General features: G+C 38.9%; 1 protein-coding gene across 1 annotated transcript in view; it reads right to left on the bottom strand.

Moving 5' to 3' along the window:
- BAZ1B (bromodomain adjacent to zinc finger domain 1B) overlaps positions 1-19780 on the bottom strand; it is a 73877-nt gene that overhangs the window by 12129 nt on the left and 41968 nt on the right. Inside the window, exons 8-13 of the mRNA XM_026019698.2 lie at positions 17030-17168; positions 15972-16102; positions 13134-13239; positions 11854-11952; positions 9689-9866; positions 7003-7185 (exon numbers count right to left, since the gene is read on the bottom strand). Of these exons, the coding sequence (XP_025875483.2) occupies positions 7003-7185; positions 9689-9866; positions 11854-11952; positions 13134-13239; positions 15972-16102; positions 17030-17168 (836 nt within the window). The remainder of the gene's footprint in view (positions 1-7002; positions 7186-9688; positions 9867-11853; positions 11953-13133; positions 13240-15971; positions 16103-17029; positions 17169-19780) is intronic.

Here is a 19780-nt window from a genome sequence, read left to right as displayed (position 1 = left end):
GCAATGAGGTCTATTTAAAGTGATATAGTGTCTTCCTATAGGAAGGGGTAGTTATGCTGGAAGGCCACAGGCTTTATTTAAAATAGAGCTGCCAAGGGACAGAGTTGAGCTACTTCTGAAGCTGTGGTGTGAGGGTTGAGAGAGGAGAACAAAAGCTGCCCTTTCTCTTTCTTATGGAAACAGAGACATAAAAAGTCCTGCCTGTGTAAATTCATAAATAACAAGAACACAGGGGATCCCTGGGTGGCGCAGCAGTTTAGCGCCTGCCTTTGGCCCAGGGCTCGGTCCTGGAGACCCGGGATCAAATCCCACGTCGGGCTCCTGGTGCATGGAGCCTGCTTCTCCCTCTGCCTGTGTCTCTGCCTCTCTCTCTCTGTGACTATCATAAATAAATAAAAATTAAAATAATAATAATAAAAAAAACAAGAACACATAATACAGACACAACAAAATTCTATTTAAGAGGCTGCTAAAACCCTAGTGGAATCTGGCTCTTTCCTGACTCCAACCTCCACTGCAGATATTTCAGTATCTGCCCTCAAAATACAGCATGATTTCTTTCCTCCCCACTCAGAGCTCCTCAGTACACTATGAGGGTCCACAACCACAACTCATCTCACTGGCTATCTCTCTCAGACCAGTAGAGAGTTGACATGATGATAGGTCCTTTTACTGCACCAACAACCCACATTCCTTCAATGGAATATAAATTTAAGATTTTAAGTTCAGTCCCTAAAAAGAGTGCCTACTGGCAACAGGCAGAAAATGGCTAACATGAGCTTTACTGTCCTCTAGTGGACACTCAGATGCACACAAGTAGTCAGGAAAAAGTCCTATCAGCAAGTACTGCTTTTTACACATTTCCTATAAACAACTGAACCAAACTACCCTAACAGCCATATGACCAGGACTATATATTACGGCCATGCTCAGAAATCTGTGGTTCAAGATCTGAGCACTCAATAGGGCATCCAGCCTCATTAAAAAACAAAACAGAGCAGCCCTGGTAGCACAGCAGTTTTAGCACCGCCTGCAGCCCAGGGTGTGATCCTGGAGACCTGGGATCGAGTCTCAGGTCAGGCTCCCTGCAAGGAGCCTGCTTCTCCCTTTGCCTGTGTCTCTGCCTCTCTTTCTGTGTCTCTCATGAATAAATAAAAACAAAACAAAACAAAAACTGGGACACCTGGGTGGCTCAATGGGTTAAGCATCTGACTCTTGATTTCAGGTCAGGTCACCATCTCAGGGTTATGAGATAGAGCCCATGTCAAGCTCTATGCTAAGCACAGAGTCTGCTTGAGATTCTCCTTCTGGAAAAAAAAAAAAAAAAGAGATTCTCCTTCTGCCCCTTCCTCTCTCTCCTCTGTCTCTCTCAAATAAATAAATAAATCTTAAAAAAGAAACCTGAGAGATCTTGGAAATAAGCTTATTTAACCTCATTTTAATACAGATTTATTGAGATATAATTCATACGGTAACAAGTTCACGTTGTAAAGAAAACAATGGGTTCTCAAATATTTGCAGAGCTGTGCCAACTATCAATGTAATCTTACAGAACATTTTCATCACGCCAGAAATAAACCTTGCACCCTCTAGTAGTCATTCCCCATTCCCCACCCTAAACCATCACTTCCCCAGCCCTAGACAACCACTACTCTACTTCTGGTCTAGAGATTTTCTTCTTCTGGACATTTCATATGTCCAGATTGCCTTTTTGGATTGCCTTCTTTGACTAAGCATAATTTTTCTAGATTCATACACATTGTAACTAGTAACAGTACTTTATTCCATTTTAATTGCTGAAAGTTTTTCCATCGTATGGATAAATCACATATTTTTTTTTTTTAAATCACATTTTGTTAATCCACTATCAGTAGATGGACATCTGGGTTGTTTCTATTTTTTTGGCTATTATAAATAATACTGCTATGAACATTTGGGCATATTTGTAAAACCTTCATTTATTATTTTGCCCAAGGTCTCATAGCAATTTGGTGCCAGGTCTCCTTCACATCTCTAGATCCCCAATACTAATGCTTTTGACATCACAGGTACTAGCATCCTGTTAAACCCACTGAGCTATCTACCTAGACCAGCCTAGATTCCAACCAACCTCTAATTTTGAGGGAAAAACATAAAGCATTCAAGATTTGAAAGACCATCCTAGTTTCCTACCATTGGAAAAAAATTCCAAACAGTCCAGTACATTAAAACAAAAACCCCCACACTATATTCAAAGACACTGGGTTTTTTGTTTTTTAAAGGCATTGTTTTTAAAAACAGATGAACAGCGGCAACTAAGTTTTGACATTCAACACTGGTGATATCTGGTAAATCCTGCCTGTCTTACAACACTGGTAGGAGGCTAAACACATTATTCTGATGAAAAACTCAAAATCTCTAGCATGTTCTGGGACGCTTGGGTGGCCCAACGGCTAAGCCTCTGCCTTCAGCTCGGGGTGTGATCCCAGTCCTGGGATTGAGTCCCACATCAGGCTCCTTATGTGGAGCCTGCTTCTCCCTCTGCCTATGTCTCTGCCTCTCCCTCTCTGTCTCTCATGAACAAATAAAGTCTCAAAAAAAAAATCTCTAGCATGTTTTAATAAAGATGGTCCCTATGGAGAAGTGGGTGTAACAGAATCAAAGAGAAGCCAGCTGATATGCAAAGTCACTGTTAATCCCTTTACTAACAGTAAAAAGGCAACATCCTATCTTAGCAAGGATAGGACAAGGCTTCTGACCATATTCTTCCACAAGAGAACATTTAAAATGGAAAAACAGATAATCCGCTTGTCAGGACAAACGCATACAAAGTAAACAGAGAGCCTAACAGAACCCAGGATTTTGCCAAATTATACAAGGTCTTTCCCACTTGATGAAAAACAAACAAACAAACAACAGAATAAACCTTAAGTTCGAGAAACAATCTACCTTTGTAAGTTAGGAAACCGAAGCCCAAACTAAAGACTGATATTAACTCATGTAACCACCTAGTGCCAGCTGAAAATGCTGGCCTATGTTAAGTGGAAACCTTCAAAGCAAAGGACAGTGGAAAATTTCAGAACTGTGGCAGAGTTGACCTTTGGTCGGGAAATGCAGGCAGGGCATAATGCCATTTTAATGGAGAACATCGTTGAACTACTTAGTAGGCAACCTAATTGATTTTCCAAGAAACTCTTCCATGCTTTCCGTTTGTGTACTGTGTCTGGGCCCCAAGGTTAAACCTGCAAAGTGCTCAGATTTTCCTCCCCAATCAAACTAAGAATGAAGTCTCGTATGACAAGCTAAAAGGTTATTTTGCTATGGGGAGGAATACTAAAAAAGAACTTAAGGAGAATTCTACAGTCACTACTTCCCAATGAGAAGAAAATGTTACTGGTCAAGAAATGTCAAGAAAAGAGCACATCAAGAGACTCTTCTGGATAAAGTTAAAAACAAAACCTATGCAGTGCTTGGCAAGGCTAAAAATGATGCCTAAGGAAGAGACTTGGCAGAGGAGACTATAAACTAATGATAGACTTTATCTGGAAGGTGACCTGCATGCCATGCAGCCATTAAAAGGTAAACGAAGGAAGGGAGAACCCAATTCCAGGATGATACTGACATGTGTCCAGCCTCTGGATCTACGGTATGAACTAAGAGACTCTGACCTAACTGAATCTTAGTTCTCCGCTCTGCTTACCTCCCACTCAGAAGGACTCTCATTTCATCATGCATCACCTTGGCCATGGGAAGAAACAGGGAACATGACAACAGTGTACAAACACTTGAGGAGCTTTATTTTTTTTATTATTATTATTTTTTTTTTTTTCTTGAGGAGCTTTAGACAATAAAATCACTCTGAGTAAACTCAGAGGGCAAAATAAGGAGCAGCTGTCAATGACAGAAAGTCAATTTCTGCTCAGTCTAATGAAGCCTATGCCCCCTTCCATGATCGGATTAACTCCTACTATCCTTCAAAACCGGCAGACACATCTGTTCCTTGGGAGTTTTCCCTACTTGCCCAGGTGTACCTGACAGGTAGACTGAGTCCTGCCCTCTCTCATCAGGACCTGTCAGTCCACCAAAACCATCCGTCCTAACTCCAACAGGACTCCTGTTGGGCAAGGACATCCGAACTCCACTCATCACTACAACTGCCAGACTCACCATAGGACTGCCCAAGACAAGTCTTTACCAGCTGGTTGTGAAAAGAAGGAAGTAAGAGAGGGGAAGAGAGAAATCAAACACAGGGGAAAGTATTCTAATGGGATAATGCCTGGGACCCCTCCTTAATGTAGTGGTTTCAAATTCTTTTCTTCGTAAACTTTTTTTTTTTTAAGATTTTATTTATTTATTCATGAGAGACACAGAGAGAGAGAGAGCGAAAGAGAGGCAGAGACACAGGCCGAGGGAGAAGCAGGTTCCATGCAGGGAGCACGACATGGGACTTGATCCTGGGTCTCTAGGCTGAAGGCGGGGCTAAACCGCTGAGCCACCCGGACTGCCCTTTTCTTTGTAATCTTAGCAGAAATCTAATAGACAAAACAGAAAAACTGAAGCCGCTAATTATTCTACTAAAGACAAACCAGAGACAACATAACATTCATCAGCAAGGAATCAAGGCACTAAGAAAACATACTATCACATAGATCTATATGGATTAAAAGGGGGGAGACAGACTGTATGACACAGACAATTCCATTCTGTAAAATTCCAATAAAACCATCTTCATATGCATACAGAAAATACACCAAACTACTGAAGAGTGACTTTCCTGGGGAGGAAAACTAGAATGGGAGTTCTTTTCTACTTTACTTACCTCTCCCACTGGGTTTACTTACAAGGAGCATGTTACCTTTAAAACTTAAAAACCAGAAAACTGGATAGCCACATGCAAAATACTGAACTTAGACCCTTAGTTTACAAATATTAACTCAAAATGGATCAAAGGTTTAAATGTAAAAGCTAAAATTCTAAAAAACAAAACAAAACAAACAACAACAACAAAAAACCTGTAGAAGAAAACAGAAAGATAGGATATGGATTTGTGATGCTGAATTTGGCAATGACCTGGTTGTGACACCAAAAGCAGAACCAACCAAAGAAAAAACAGGTAGGGTGAACTTCATCAAACTTGAAAACTTTTTGTCTATCAAAGGATGTCCTCAACAGCTCACAGGATGAGAGAATATATCTGCAAATCATACATCTAACACAGGATTAATACTCAGAACATATAAAGAAACTACATATATAACTCAATGACAAAAAAAACACAAAATCCAATTAAAAAACAGCTAAATAACTCAGAGACATTTCCCCAAAGACAGACAGACATATGGCCAACAGGCACATTCTTCAACATCACTATTGTTAGGGAAAGGCAAACCAAAAGCATGAGCTATCACTTCATTCCCATGAGGATGACTGCAATCACAGAAATAGAACATAACAGGCACTGGCAAGGGTGTGGAAAAATTAGAACCCTGTGCACTGCTGGTGGGCATGTAAAATGGTGCAGCTGCTCCAGAAGACATGGCAGTTCTGAAAAAGTGCAACAGTATTACCATATGATGCAGCAATTCTACTTCTAGGTATATAGACAAAAGAACTGAGTAAGAGGGCATCTGGGTGGCTCAGTTGGTTAAGCATCTGCCTTCAGCTCAGGTCATGATCTCAAGGTCCTGGGATAGAGCCCTGCATTGGGCTTCCTGCTCAGTGGGGAACCTGCTTCTCCCTCTACTTCCTCTGCATCCCACCCCCCAATCCTGTTATCTCTCTCAAATAAATTAATAAATAAAATTAAAAAAAAAAAAAAACGAAAAACAAAAAAACTGAAAGGACTAGAATAGAGTTGTACGCCTGCGTTCTCAGCAGACTGGATGTGAGGGCCATGTGGCTGTGATACCTGTCACCCAAGTGTTTTTTCTCCAGGATGGCTCTGGCTGTTGTGGCTGACTAGATGGGTGTCTCCCCCCTCTCTCACTGTGCAGCTCACCGGAAGCTGTGTACTTGGCCACAAAGAACAACCTTCTTGGGGCGCCTGAGTGGCTCAGTGGTTGAGCATCTGCCTTAAGTTCAGAGCGTGATCCCGGAGTCCTGGGATCGAGTCCCACATCGGGCTCCCCACTGGGAGCCTGCTTCTCCCTCTGCCCGTGTCTCTGCCTCTCTCTCTCTGTCTCTTGAATAAATAAATAAAATCTATTTAAAAAAAAAAAAAAAAAGAACAATCTTCTCCATCAGAGTAGGATTGTTTCTTGGTCAAGGGTATACAGAGGCACTCCCTGCTAGAGGCTCCATACAGTCCATAGCAGCATTATCCACGACAACCAAAAGATGGAAGTGATCCAAGTGTTCATTGATGGATGAACTGAGAATGTGGTATATACACAGAATGGGTATTACTCAGTCTTAAAGGGAAATCCTGGCACATAACACAACATAGATGAGCTTAGAAGACATTATACTAAGTTAAATAAAGCAGTCACAAAAGAAGAAATATTTTGATTCCACTTCTATGTAATAGTACTCAGAGTAGTTGTTGAATCCATAGACACAGGAAGAAAATGGGGGCTGCCAGAGGTTGAGGGGACAATGAATCACGTAGTGTAATCTTTAGTGGGCACAATTTCAGTCTGGGAAGAGAAGGTTCTGGAGATGGATGGTGGTGACAGTTGCACAACGCTGTGAATGTACTTAACAACACAGAACATGAAAATGGTTAAGATACTACATTGTTCCTTATGTGTATTTTGCCACCATTTTTAACAATTTGAAAACCACTACCCCCCCTTTTAAAAAGCAATCATGGCTCTGGTAAAAGGAGATGGGGGCACTCTGAGCCAATATCCAGCTGAGCTCCATAAACCAGTGTGAAAACCACAATATTTAGTGGAAATGATAAAAATAGAATACCGGCTCAAGGAACCATGCTTTCAAGGAGGTGAAGCACAGGGTTAGGCAATTTTAAAACCAGATCCACTCTCCTACAGTCATAAAACCACATCTTCACGAACAAAATACCTTTGCTTCCTCTGCCAGTTTCTTCTCTTCATCCACTTCTTCCGTCTTTGCTGAATCTTCACTTTGGAGTTTTCTTCTCTTTTGCTTGGGAGCCATGAAGCCTTGGAGAAATTTCTTTATGACACTTGCTTGTAGGGCAATCACACACTCACCAAAATCCTTCAGTTTCTCTAATGAGATCACCTATAGCAAACAAAGGAAACACCACAATGAATGAAAGGCCCAGAAGACAGGATACTATCCTCCCCTCTCCACACCCAACTCTGGTCATCTCTGTGCACTACTCTTATTTGCTAATAAGGGTTGTGGCAGGAAGGAGAAGGCAGCTAATTTTAAGCATGTTCAGTGGTAGTTACAGTTTCAGTGTCACTGTGAAAGTTTATTCAAAAGTAACCTCAGTTTTTCCAGGCCTTTCACCGAAGCTAACTCTTCCCCATATGTGATAATAAAATTATTTACTCAATAATGCATGTTGTCTGCTCAAAAAAGAAAAGAGAGAAGAGAGAAAGAGACTATCTCCAACTAAATTCAAATCAACCTAAGTCACACAACATCAATTTCCCTTGGTCCTCAGTTCAGTGGATGGTTTATAATTTAAAAGCAGCTGACTACACCTCCATTTCCCCAGCAATGTGGCCCATGAGATACTGAACCTTGTTCTACTTTAAAAAATTAGGGAGTTCATTCATTCATTCAGCAATTGAGTGCCTACCATATGCAAACTAGTTTCAAGGAAAAGAAAAACTGAGAAAAAAGTAAACATTTACTGACCTACTAGCTTATAAACTATAGGTCAGGTAATACTTTCCATACTTGGTCTCATCTAAGCCTCACATTTATTTTATGGATAAGGACAGAAGCTAAATCACTTTGATCCAAAGCATGCTCTTGAGTGAACGCTATCTTCTCAGTCACACAAAACACACGTCAATTAAAAAGATACCATTTTATAACTATGAAGAGAAACAAAGAATGATGATAACCCAGTGTTAGCAAGGTATTGAGCATGGATTTGGCACAAAGTAGGCAATTGATAAATATCTGCCAAATAAACAAAAAAGTACATATTGTATTTGAAACTGCAGAATACATAGTGTTGAATAATTCCTTAAAAGATCATGAAGAACAATAAAGATGTTTAAATCCTTTTTCCCAGGTAATGTACACAAATTCATAACCACTACCCCCTTTTAAAAAGTAACCATGGCTCTGGTAAAAGGAGATGGGGGCGCTCTGAGCCATTATCCAGCTGAGCTCCATAAACCAGTGTGAAAACCACAACATTTAGTGGAAATGATAAAAACAGAATACTGGCTCAAGGAACCGTGCGGATTTTAAAAGGCTGAGGTGCCTGGCTGCTGTTAAGATCATGCGACTCTGAATCTCAGGATTGGGAGTTTGAGCTCCATACTGAGATTGCTTTAAAAAAAAAATAAAAATAAAAAAAGAGAAAGAGAAAGCTTATGTATGTATGTAAGATGCATATAAAATATGATTATAATAGCAAAGAAATATAAATACAAAAATCCTACAGTAAATGATTTATCTTATCAACTCCAGGGGTTATTTTATGTACCTCAAAGTGATATAAAAACTGAAAGAAATGGAATGTATTTATAAATTAGGAAAAATGGGAAAAAAAAAGATACAACTGCCCAAAAAACACACAACTAATATACATGCTGTAATGCATATGAATAATTTGAAAAGACTCACGAGTATTAGTATCTTTGGAGTTATATGGACTTTTATTTTCTAAAACCAATGAAAAGCATTTTAGTATTTCCTGACAGACAGTATTTTCCAATCTTCTCTCCAGCTGGGATATCTAAATCTATCTCATGTAGAACATGGCGTCTCCTGAATTGGTTCATCTATATGATGTGAGGGTCCTTCTGAACAGTAGGTGACAGGACTCTAAATGGATCTTGAAATGTACTCATTTACTAGCATGAGTGCTACCCAACATTAAGCATAACCTTACTGAGCTGATCAGTATAAAGGATGGACAAAACCAGAATACACAAATATATTTCAGACCTTAAAGCACAAGCATCAAGCACACAGGAATGTTAAATAAAAGATGTTAAATCATGATTCAGGATTGTGACTCCAGGACTAGTTTTCATTCAACTTAATAGAAAAGTGCTTTCTGGGGCACCTGGCTGGCTCAGTCAGTGAAGCAACTCTTGATCTCAGGGTTGTAGAGTTCAAGCCCCATAATGGATGCAGAGATTACTTAAAAATAAAATATTCGGGGCACCTAAGTGGCTCAAATAGATTAAGTGTTTGACTTCGGCTCAGATCATGATCTCAAGATCCTAGGATCAGGCTCAGCATTGGGCTCCCCACTCAACAGGGTGTCTAGTCTGCTTCTCCCTCTCCCTCTGCCCCACACCCCCTGGCCATGCTCTCTCAAATAAATAAAATGTTTAAAAAAATAAAATCTTTAAAAAAAAGGCACTTTTTGAACAAAGAATCTAAGCCAATGATTAGATTTTTCTGGATATCAAAGGAAAAGTATTACATGTACATGGAGAAACTTTAGCTCCACAAGTCTTTCAAAACAAACCTATACATGATTTCCAGGGTCATCTAGGGAAGTCAAGAACATTATCAGGGAATAATTTCAAATTGAGTTTCTAAGAGTAACAGATCTCATAATGGTGTTTGCTTATGTTCTTACCCGAGCTTCAAATTCTGATGTTTCTTCTACATAACCAAGTCCCCCCTTTTGTAACCTTGTTGCAACTTCAATGAGATCACTACGAAGGAAGTTCAAAAGCTCCTGGTTGCCATCACAAGATTTTAGACCCAAATTTGGCTTCCGGGCCAGATGAATAGAATGGATGATGTCCTGGTACCTAGAAGAGTTGGGGGCCGAGGGGATGGGAAATAAAGAAACTCTGAATGACAGGTCTCATTTCTAGAAGACTTACTCAGATCTTCTTCATCTCTCCTTGGTGATTTCTTTAGTTTCAGGTTTCTTGTACAAATTTTCAAATGTTTCTTATTTTTGATTAATTTGAAAAACACGCTTCTTGTATTTGGTATTTGATAATCTGAAGGGTCCTGCTCTGCATTTTTTTTTTTTTTTTTTTTTTGGTACCTTTTTACCATGAGTTTCTTGGGATTTTATCTATGGAAATTCTTTTGAAGCCTAGTCTGAAGTTGGGCTCCTCCAGAGAGAATGTCTACTTGCTCATGTTAGCTACCAGGAAATGTGACCAACCCAAGACAACTTTAAATCACCTGCCTGAAATGCCCCATAAGATAGTAAAAATGTGAAACACAGCTGAAAACCTACACAAGGAGATCTTGCTCACACTAAAGATGAGGTCCCAGCAATAGACTCTCTTCTCTGGCTAGACCAGAAGCTTCACTGTTGGCTACTCATAACAAAATGAAAACTAAAGTTCAAGGTCATCTCGGTTGCAGTATACTAAGTTCCCACTTTGTTCTTAATAATAAGCATTTTTAATATTATTTTCCTCTGAATACAACTTCATTGTGTCCCACTGGTTTTCTTACAAAGGATTTCCCTTTCCTTGCTTTCTAGAATTTCCTCTATTTTCTTCTTTGATGTGTTATCTAGGAATATATTTAACTGACTGTCAATAAAGGTCTTTTTGGAAATCTTTAAGGAATCTGTTTCTAATTTTATTGCAATTTGATCAGAAAATGTATCTTGAAACTCTATTTTTAAAATCTGTTGAGATTGCTTTTGTGGCTAAGTACATGATTAACTTTCATAAATGTTCAATGGATAGAACAAAAAACTTTACTTCTGTTTCCAATTGGCCTAGTATCATTTTGTTTTTAAATTCCCTTTATTGAGATGAATGACTGAGTGCACACCCTGTAATTTATATCCTTCTTCCCCTATTGTAAAGAGCATATATGTTTGTTTTATAAATGTGAACTTCAAATGGTCTGTAATACATTATCCTATTCCCTTGGCTACCCCAAAGGAAACCCAAATAACCATCACTAAGAGAAGAGATAAATAAAGTAGAATCACAAAGATTATACAAACTCCCAGAATAGTATATATAAAAAAAATGGTTGAGTTCAGTTATAAAAATCATGGATGGAGGTCGCCTGGATGGCTCAGTTGATTGCGCATCTGTTTTTAGCTCAGGTCATGATCTCGGGGTCCTGGATCGAGCTTCATGCGAGCTCCCTGCTCAGCGGGGAATCTGCTTCTACTACTTCTGTTCCTCCCCTACCTGCTGCCTGCGTGTACATGCACTCTCTCTGCAATTTCTCTCAAATAATTAAAACTAAAAGAAACGTAATCATACAATATGGGCCTTTTGTCTAGCAGCTTTGACTCAGCCTGTTTTTTTAGTTTCAGCTCTGTTTTAGTAAGTACCAGTACTTTGTTCCTTTTTGCGGCTGAATTTATGGATATGCCACATTTTGTTTATCCATCAGCTGATGGACATTTAGGTTTTCATTTTTTTTTTTGGCTATTCTGAATACTGACAGAATACTTCTAAATAACAACTGCTGTAGAACTGCCCTTGCAAAAAAAAAAAAAAAAAAAGCTGCCCTTGCAAGGCTGCCTAATTACATGAAGATCTTGGTTCATTGCACGACAAACATTAATCAATGAATAATAGCTGCTATACTGCATATATGTGGGGCTTAAAAGCATGCTTCTTCCAAATAAGCATGAGTCAAGAAAATACCAAACCGTAAGAACATAAAAGGGTGATAGACACTTTCACTTTCTTAAAATTTATTTTTATTGCTTTTATGGATAAACAAATAACCCTTAAGATATTTATAATATCTAATGCTGAAGAGAAGCTATGAAGACCAAGATGAAAAGATGAAAATTCTTACCTCTTCTCAAGCCTCTCTTTAAGTTGACTTTCTCTTATTCCCTGAGGATGAAGGCAGTTTAGTAACTCATCCAGTTCCTTCTGACTATCACATAAAAACCTGCAAGGAGCAACACAGAATCAGTAACTCTGAAAAACAAAAACTAAGAAAGGGATCTGGGATTGTTGGTGGGAGTTGGGAGAACAGAATTCCAAACTTGGCTCACAAACAAAACAAATAATTTACTATTTCCATGAGGCCTAATGTTAACTTTATCCTAGAATAACAGAGCCGATGTTTCCTACTAAAATACAAGACAAATTTTATAAAGTTAATAGACACACTTGTCCATACACCTTAAAAGAGTAAACTTGTATCTAAAAATAAAAAATAGGGTAGCCCAGGTGGCTCAGTAGTTTAACACCACCTTCAGCCCAGGGCCTGATCCCGGAAATCTGGGATCGAGTCCCACATCGGGCTCCCTGCATGGAGCCTGCTTCTCCCTCTACCTGTGTCTCTGCCTCTCTCTCTCTCTCTCTGTCTCTCATGAATAAATAAAGTCTTAAAAAAATAATAAAAATAAAAGGTCATTAAACCAAAAGCAATCACAGGCAAAACAGTTAATGTAATCACAAAGTAAAAGAGACCCTCTCAAAACCTAGTTTCCTGCCTAAAAGGGAATTGACGCAAAATCAGATCAATGGCTATGTATACAATTTTTATTATTTAATTAATAAAGATGAAAATCCTAAATCTATTCCCAGGCTAAAAAGCACTTCTGATGCAATGTAACATCTATCCCAGAACATATACAAAGTTACATTATAACAGAGAAATAAAATTCCAAAGTTTAGTACAAATACATTCTTAGCAAAAAAAAAAAAAAAAGGCTGCTTTTAATTTTAATTTTTATTTTTTTTTAAACATTTGTTATCTCACACAGTTTCTGAGGTTTTTTTTTTTTTTTTTTAATTTTTATTTATTTATGATAGTAACACAGAGAGAGAGAGAGAGAGAGGCAGAGACACAGGCAGAGGGAGAAGCAGGCTCCATGCACCAGGAGCCGGATGTGGGATTCGATCCCGGGTCTCCAAGGTTCACGCCCTGGGCCAAAGGCAGGCGCCAAACCGCTGCGCCACCCAGGGATCCCTGCTTTTAATTTTTAAAGCAATGAATTTACATATCTAAGAAATCAAAGTCATACATAATCTTAACAGATAATCACTGGTATCATTATATTAAATATTTTCTTAACACGAAAAGGAAAAAAGAAAGAGCAGCCAGATGAATGCTCACATTACCATAGATTCTGGCCTTGTTTGGGTATGGTGGTCTCTACAGCTACTTCTGTTGCTGGTCCAGGTTGTGTGTTCACGCTTGTGTTTTTGCCTAGGTTTGCTTTCTTACCTAAAAAAAAAAAAAAAAAAAAAAAAAATTTAAACAGTAAACAATTTCCTGTTTCAAACCTAAGCAAGACACAGCGCCAAATCCAACAATAACACAGGTGCTGCCTATTAAATACACCCAACGTATAACAGGTGCTAATTTCTCTTAAATAGCTTATACATAGCACATTGACACTCTTGCTCTCTACTCAGCTAACAGTTGCACAGTTCAAAGTTTAGAGTATGGCAACTTAGAATGAAGGGAGATGACTGAATAACTCTATCAAAACAACTCATTTACTCCTTGTATGTTAAGGCTTAGCACAGAGGCATCTTGTAGTGAAACAGGGACAACTGAAACACACAAACTACTATAAACTTACCCCTAGAGGCTTCAAGTGTCAACACGATGAACTTTTTTCTAAGCCAGCTCCTATATACTAAAAGGACATGAATACAGATCTTAAGCCAATCTCTGAGGCCTCATCTAACACTATAATTGGTTCTGTCCCCTGCTCCCATTCTTTACCCTTTAGCCTGTCACTTTCCCCACACTACAAACACATCACCCTGTTAGTCTTCTGAGTCAAGTGATTTTGAAGAGACCTTGCCACGCGGGAATGAGAGTACATGAAGCAACAACATGCGCCAGAAGTGAAGGGATGGAATGCCCATCTTCTCTTGGGAGCTAGAATCATGGAGACGTGATTTCTAAGGATACCCATTAAATTTCTGAGTAACATTATAAATTCAGTCTCTCCTGCTGGAAACTCTCCCCCAGTCTGAAGATCCTAACTGTACATTTACTGCTCTCAAACAGAACTGCCCTCTTGTGGATATTTATAAAGTCTACTAAAACTAGATTTTTCTACTAAAGTGCTTCAGTCTAACACTTAATATAACACAATATAAAAACCTCTTAATTGTGAAGAACACAATTGGGAATTGAAGACACAGAGAGAAGGGCAGAGGCACAGGCAGAGGGAGAAGCAGGCTCCATGCAGGGAGCCCAATGCGGAACTCAATCCCGGGACTCCAGGATCAGGCCCTGGGTGGAAGGCAGGCATTAAACCGCTGAGCCACCCAGGGATCCCCCCTAAAAAATTTCTTAAAGAAACAAAATGATCTAGGGATCCCTGGGTGGCTCAGCGGTTTAATGCCTGCCTTCCACCCAGGGCCTGATCCTGGAGTCCCGGGATTGAGTTCCGCATTGGGCTCCCTGCATGGAGCCTGCTTCTCCCTCTGCCTGTGCCTCTGCCCTTCTCTCTGTGTCTCTCATGAATGAGTAAATAAAATCTTAAAAAAAAAAAAAAAAAAAAGAAAGAAACATAATGATCTAATATTTGAGAAGCAAATTTCATTAAGTCATGGTAAGTAGAGCTAGAAAGAAACTTGCAGATCATTTAACCAGTGGTTTTCCACAGGGAACCAACCAGGCAGGCTGTCCCCTAGGGGACATGTGGCAATGTCTGGAGACATAGCTGGTTGTCACTATTAGCATCTAGTCTGGTGAGGCCATGGATGCTGCTGAATATCCTACAATGAACAGGACAACCCCCAACTATAAAAAATTACCCAGGGGCGCCTGGGTGGCTCAGTTACTTAAGTGTCCACCTCTTGATTTTTTTTTAAAGATTTTATTTATTTATTTATTTTTAGAGATTTATTTATTTATTCAGAGAGAGAGAGAGACAGGCAGAGACACAGGCAGAGGGAGAAGCAGGCTCCATTCAGGGAGCCTGATGCAGACCTCATTCCCGGAACTCCAAGATCACGCCCTGGGGCTGAAGGCAGACGCTCAACCGCTGAGCCAACCAGGCGTCCCTAACTCTTGATTTTGGCTCAAGTCATGACCCCAGGGACGTGGGACTGAGTCCTGCATCAGGTTCTGCACAGGGCATGGAGCCTGCTTGGGCTCTATCACCCTCTGCCCCTCCTCCAACCCTTAAAAAAAAAAAAGGCATTATCTGACCCAAAATGTCAATAATGCTGAGGTTGAGGAAACCTGACCTAACCTGACCCTTTTTATTAAAAAATTTTTCTTGAGATATTATATATATGAATATTGTAAATGTTACACATAATGTATGTTCAATATATATGTGGCTCAAGAAAAAATATATATACACATCAAAATATACTTGTGTGTTTATTTATAAACTGAACATACCCATGTAACCAGAACCCAGATCAAGAAAAAGAACATCAGTGACCCTATATGACCCTTTCTCACTTATTTTTAATTAGTTATTTGCTGTGTTTCCCCCTCACTAGAATTTTAGTTAAATGGCATTCAGGACCTTATCTGTCTTATTTGCTATCTTGTACCACAAAACATGAAAAACTAGGTGGCACACATGAGATGCTCTACTCAAACTGAATAAATAAATTCTGAAAGCAGAGGAAGAAGACCCGTAACTATCTTCTTAGCCCTTTACCTCAATTCCAGCCATTAAGGCACCTACCGAGACACTTCCAAGGTACAAAGTTTGAAGACTACTCATATAAAATCTAATACCTAACTATTCTAATATTCAAGCTCTTTATCTTTTCACACTATACCTGAAACAAAGCTGATAATCAAATGCTAGTTTCCCTCCTAGATCCATGCATCTCACATTCTCCCGCCCCCCTCAAATACATCTACCTAAGAAGACAATAAAGAAACTCTGCAAATGGAAAAAGTGACCAAGGCGAGACAGTCCTTAATAATGACCCTACTAGAAAGCGTAAAAGAACTGATAGAATACATACTACGGGGACAGTAATCTTCATCAGGAGAGTCTGCACGGTCTTTGCGGTGATTGAATCGGTAGTCGATGCTATCATGAACCCAGCCTTTTTCAATGAATAATCCTGGAACTTCATCTGAGAAGAGCCAGTATCTAGAAATCACAACCATATATTAATAAATTAATGACAAATCATGAGCACAGGATGACTTCACTGTTAGAGGAATTGATATAGAGTATCACTGAACATTCAGACAGATACAAATGATAAAGTAAGGCACAGAATACCAACATTTTTTAAATTTGAGATTTGCTTTATAGCTTTAATTTTTAAACTTTTTTTAAAGAGATTTTATTTATTTAAGAGAGATACACAGAAAGAGAGGAAGCAGAGACCCAGGCAGAGGGAGAAGAAGGTTCCTTGCAGGGAGCCTGATGTGGGACTCCATCCCAGGACTCTGGGATCACGCCCTGAGCCGAAGGCAGATGCTCAACCGCCGAGCCACCCAGGCGTCCCAATTTTTATAACTTCTAATATTTCTCTACTCTAGGTCCCACACAATGTACACATGTAAAACATACTACCATTTCTAATGACCTCTATTTGGATTGCGTTTCACCTATCATAATAATTTAAGCTCATATTTATGGTATCTTCCAGAACTGAGCCATATGATGGCTCAGTGGTGACTCAGTTGGTTAAGCATCTGCCTTCAGATCCTGAAGATCTGAGATCAAGTCCCTCATCAGGTTCCCCGCTCAGTGGAGAGCCTGCTTCTCCCTCTAGCCCTGCTCAGGCTCCTGCTCTCTCTCAAATAAATAAATAAAATGTTAAAAAAAAAAAAAAAAAAAAAAACCAGGGTCATATGTTATTTAACTTTTAACTCTAACATGTGGGCAGAGAAAACATTCAATAAATATGTGATAAGCAATTGTTTCCAAAATCCATAAACAGGGAAGTTTTTCTTTTTTCTTTTTTTTCAGGGAAGTTTTTCTATTCTAAATACTTTAGAGAGTTTCATAACTAGGAACAATATAATAACCCTAAAACATGACAAAAAAATAAATCTAATAACTTACCTGTTATGGTTTCTATCTGTACCAATAGGAGTCCTACGCATGACTAGCTTTGCCTTGGCAATTCCTTCCTGGAAAGCCTTCTCAGCAGCTGCTTTGTGCTTTCGTATTCGTTCTTCTTCAGCTTCGCGTTCTAGTTTCACTAGTAAAGACCAAAAGAATCAACTAGATTTTTTTTTCTAATAATTTCTATTCTTATAAATTAAATAAGATATGGAACAGAAAATATAAAGGGAGGGGATCCCTGGGTGGCGCAGCGGTTTGGCGCCTGCCTTTTGGCCCAGGGCGCGATCCTGGAGACCCGGGATCGAGTCCCACATCGGGCTCCCGGCGCATGGAGCCTGCTTCTCCCTCTGCCTATGTCTCTGCCTCTCTCTCTCTCTGTGACTATCATAAATTTAAAAAAAAAAAAAAAAAAAAAAAATTAAAGAAAATATAAAGGGAGATTTCTATCAAACCTTAGTTTCCTTCTCCTAATTCTGATCTGTTTTAAGAAAGTTTTAAAAAAGATTTTATTTATTTGACAGAGTGTGAGCTAGAGGGAGAGGAAGAAAAAGAATCTGAAGCAAATTCGATGTGGGATTCAATCTCATGACCACGAGATCACTACCCAAGATCACGACCTCAGCCAAAACCAAGAGCTGGCTGCTCAACCGACTGAGACCACCCAGGCACTCCTATAAGGCAGAAATTTCTATCTGGTTTTCCTATGTCCTTTGAATTCTGGTCATACTGCAGCCATCAACTCAGTGAAAATTCTTTTCTCTCCAAAATTTAACTTTAGTAATTAGATTAATTTTATTAATAGTTTAAAATGAAACATTAAAACAGTCTTTAAGGGGTACCAGGGTGACTCAGGCAGTTAAGTGTCTGCCCTAGCTCAGGTCATGATCCCAGGGTCCTGGGATGGGCAGCTCCTACCCTCACTCTCACTCTGCTCTCTCAAATAAATCAATAAAATCCAAAAACAAAAAACCTTAAATGGAATTATTTGATCCTCAAAATGATCAGAATGAATAAAACCGGAATAGCTATTTCAAAATAAAACCTACTTCAGTCCTGAGGAATTTTATCATAATTCAGCTTATTAATTAATTAGCCTCGGTGACCAAAAAAAAAAAAAAAAAAAAAAAAAAAAGACCTAAGAAAGCAAAGGCAGGCAAGCACTTGTGCATAATAGCAATCAATGCATACTGAACACCATTTAGGGGGTTATTCAGCAAGTTACTAATGTTAATGATGAAAAAAACGTTTTGGAGCACCTGGGTGGCTTAGTTGGTTAAGTGTCTGACTCTTGGTTTCAGCTGAGGTCATGATCTCATGGTCATGAGATGAAGCCCCATGTCGATTCTCCACACTTGAGATTATCTCTCTCCCTCTGCCCCTGCCCAAGCTTGTAGGCTCTAAAATAAATAAACTCTTTTTTAAAAAAAAGTTTTAATCAACTTATTTCTGATCATTCATTATATGGGTTTATTTCATTCAGACAGAAATTTCTCTCAATAACAAAAACAGCCATGTAGTCTTGCCTTTTTAGTTTTCTATAACTGTAACAAATTTTGAAACTCAAAGTATAGAGCACTACCATTTACAATGCTAGAATTTTTTTTTAACGATTTTATTTATATATTCATGAGAGAGAAGCAGAGGGAGAAACAGGCTCCCCCTGGAGCAGGGAACCTGATGCAGAGCTCGATCTCAGGACTCTGGGATCATGACCTGAGCTGAAGACAGATGCTTAACCAACTGAGCTACCCAGACACTCCTAACACTGATCTCCTACATTATAGTGAGAATCTGGAAAATATATCAGTCTAAAGATGTCACTTTAAAAAATCAAGGCAAATCTCATTTATATAAAACTAACATACTTGTTACCTTCGACAAAGTTTGCTCTCCCGAACAGAACTGTATGTGTGCAGCGGTGATTAAAATAGAAATCAGTACAAAGGTAAACAATACAAACAGTAATGGCCAAATCACAATCAAAGAAAAGTTCTCTCCTCTGGCCACAAACAAACAAAAAACCATCTAAAGCAAGTCATAAAAGAAGACCAAACTTAGTTCCAGAGGTTACAGCACTAAACTAAGTACTGAACTACTTGAATTCTAATTCAAATACAGACCTTGGTAAAATATTAACATTCTTTGTCCCTTATTTCTCTATATCAGTAAGAGTATTCCCTTTGTCCTATGTTAAGATAAATATTCACACACGGAGGAAGACTTCAGAAACTCCAGAAGTCATTACATTTCACGTAAAACAGCTGAAATGTGATATATACACAAAGTTAATCTACCTGTCATTTTACTTAGAATGCAATTATACTTTAATCTTTAAAACTGAAGAGCATGTACATACAAGTGCACAGTGTACATGTGTGGACATTTCAGTGGCCTTAGGTAAACTAGAATCTGTTTTAAAAGATTATATATTCATTAAAGAACTACTAAAGTTATTTTCAGGTATCTAGGGTCCAACTTTGACAAATAAATGGTTTTTGCCATCTTCACTTCATAAGCAGAAAACCATAAGGTTGGAAACTATAGCAATGATCAAAATAGTTTAAAGATCAGAAACACCCCAATAAACTTAGCAGGTTTACTGTGGGTAACAGCAACTCTGAAACTAAGTTTGCATACATTGTAAGACTGATCAAATAAGTAAATATTGGTATTAATGGGTGCTAGGGTTCTCCTGATGCAAGAAAGGAGATACAAATATAGAATGAGGGATGGCATAGCAGAACCCCT

Source organism: Vulpes vulpes, chromosome 3 (assembly GCF_048418805.1).
Source record: "Vulpes vulpes isolate BD-2025 chromosome 3, VulVul3, whole genome shotgun sequence".
Lineage (NCBI taxonomy): Eukaryota > Metazoa > Chordata > Mammalia > Carnivora > Canidae > Vulpes > Vulpes vulpes.
This window is presented reverse-complemented; position numbering and strand designations above follow the sequence as displayed.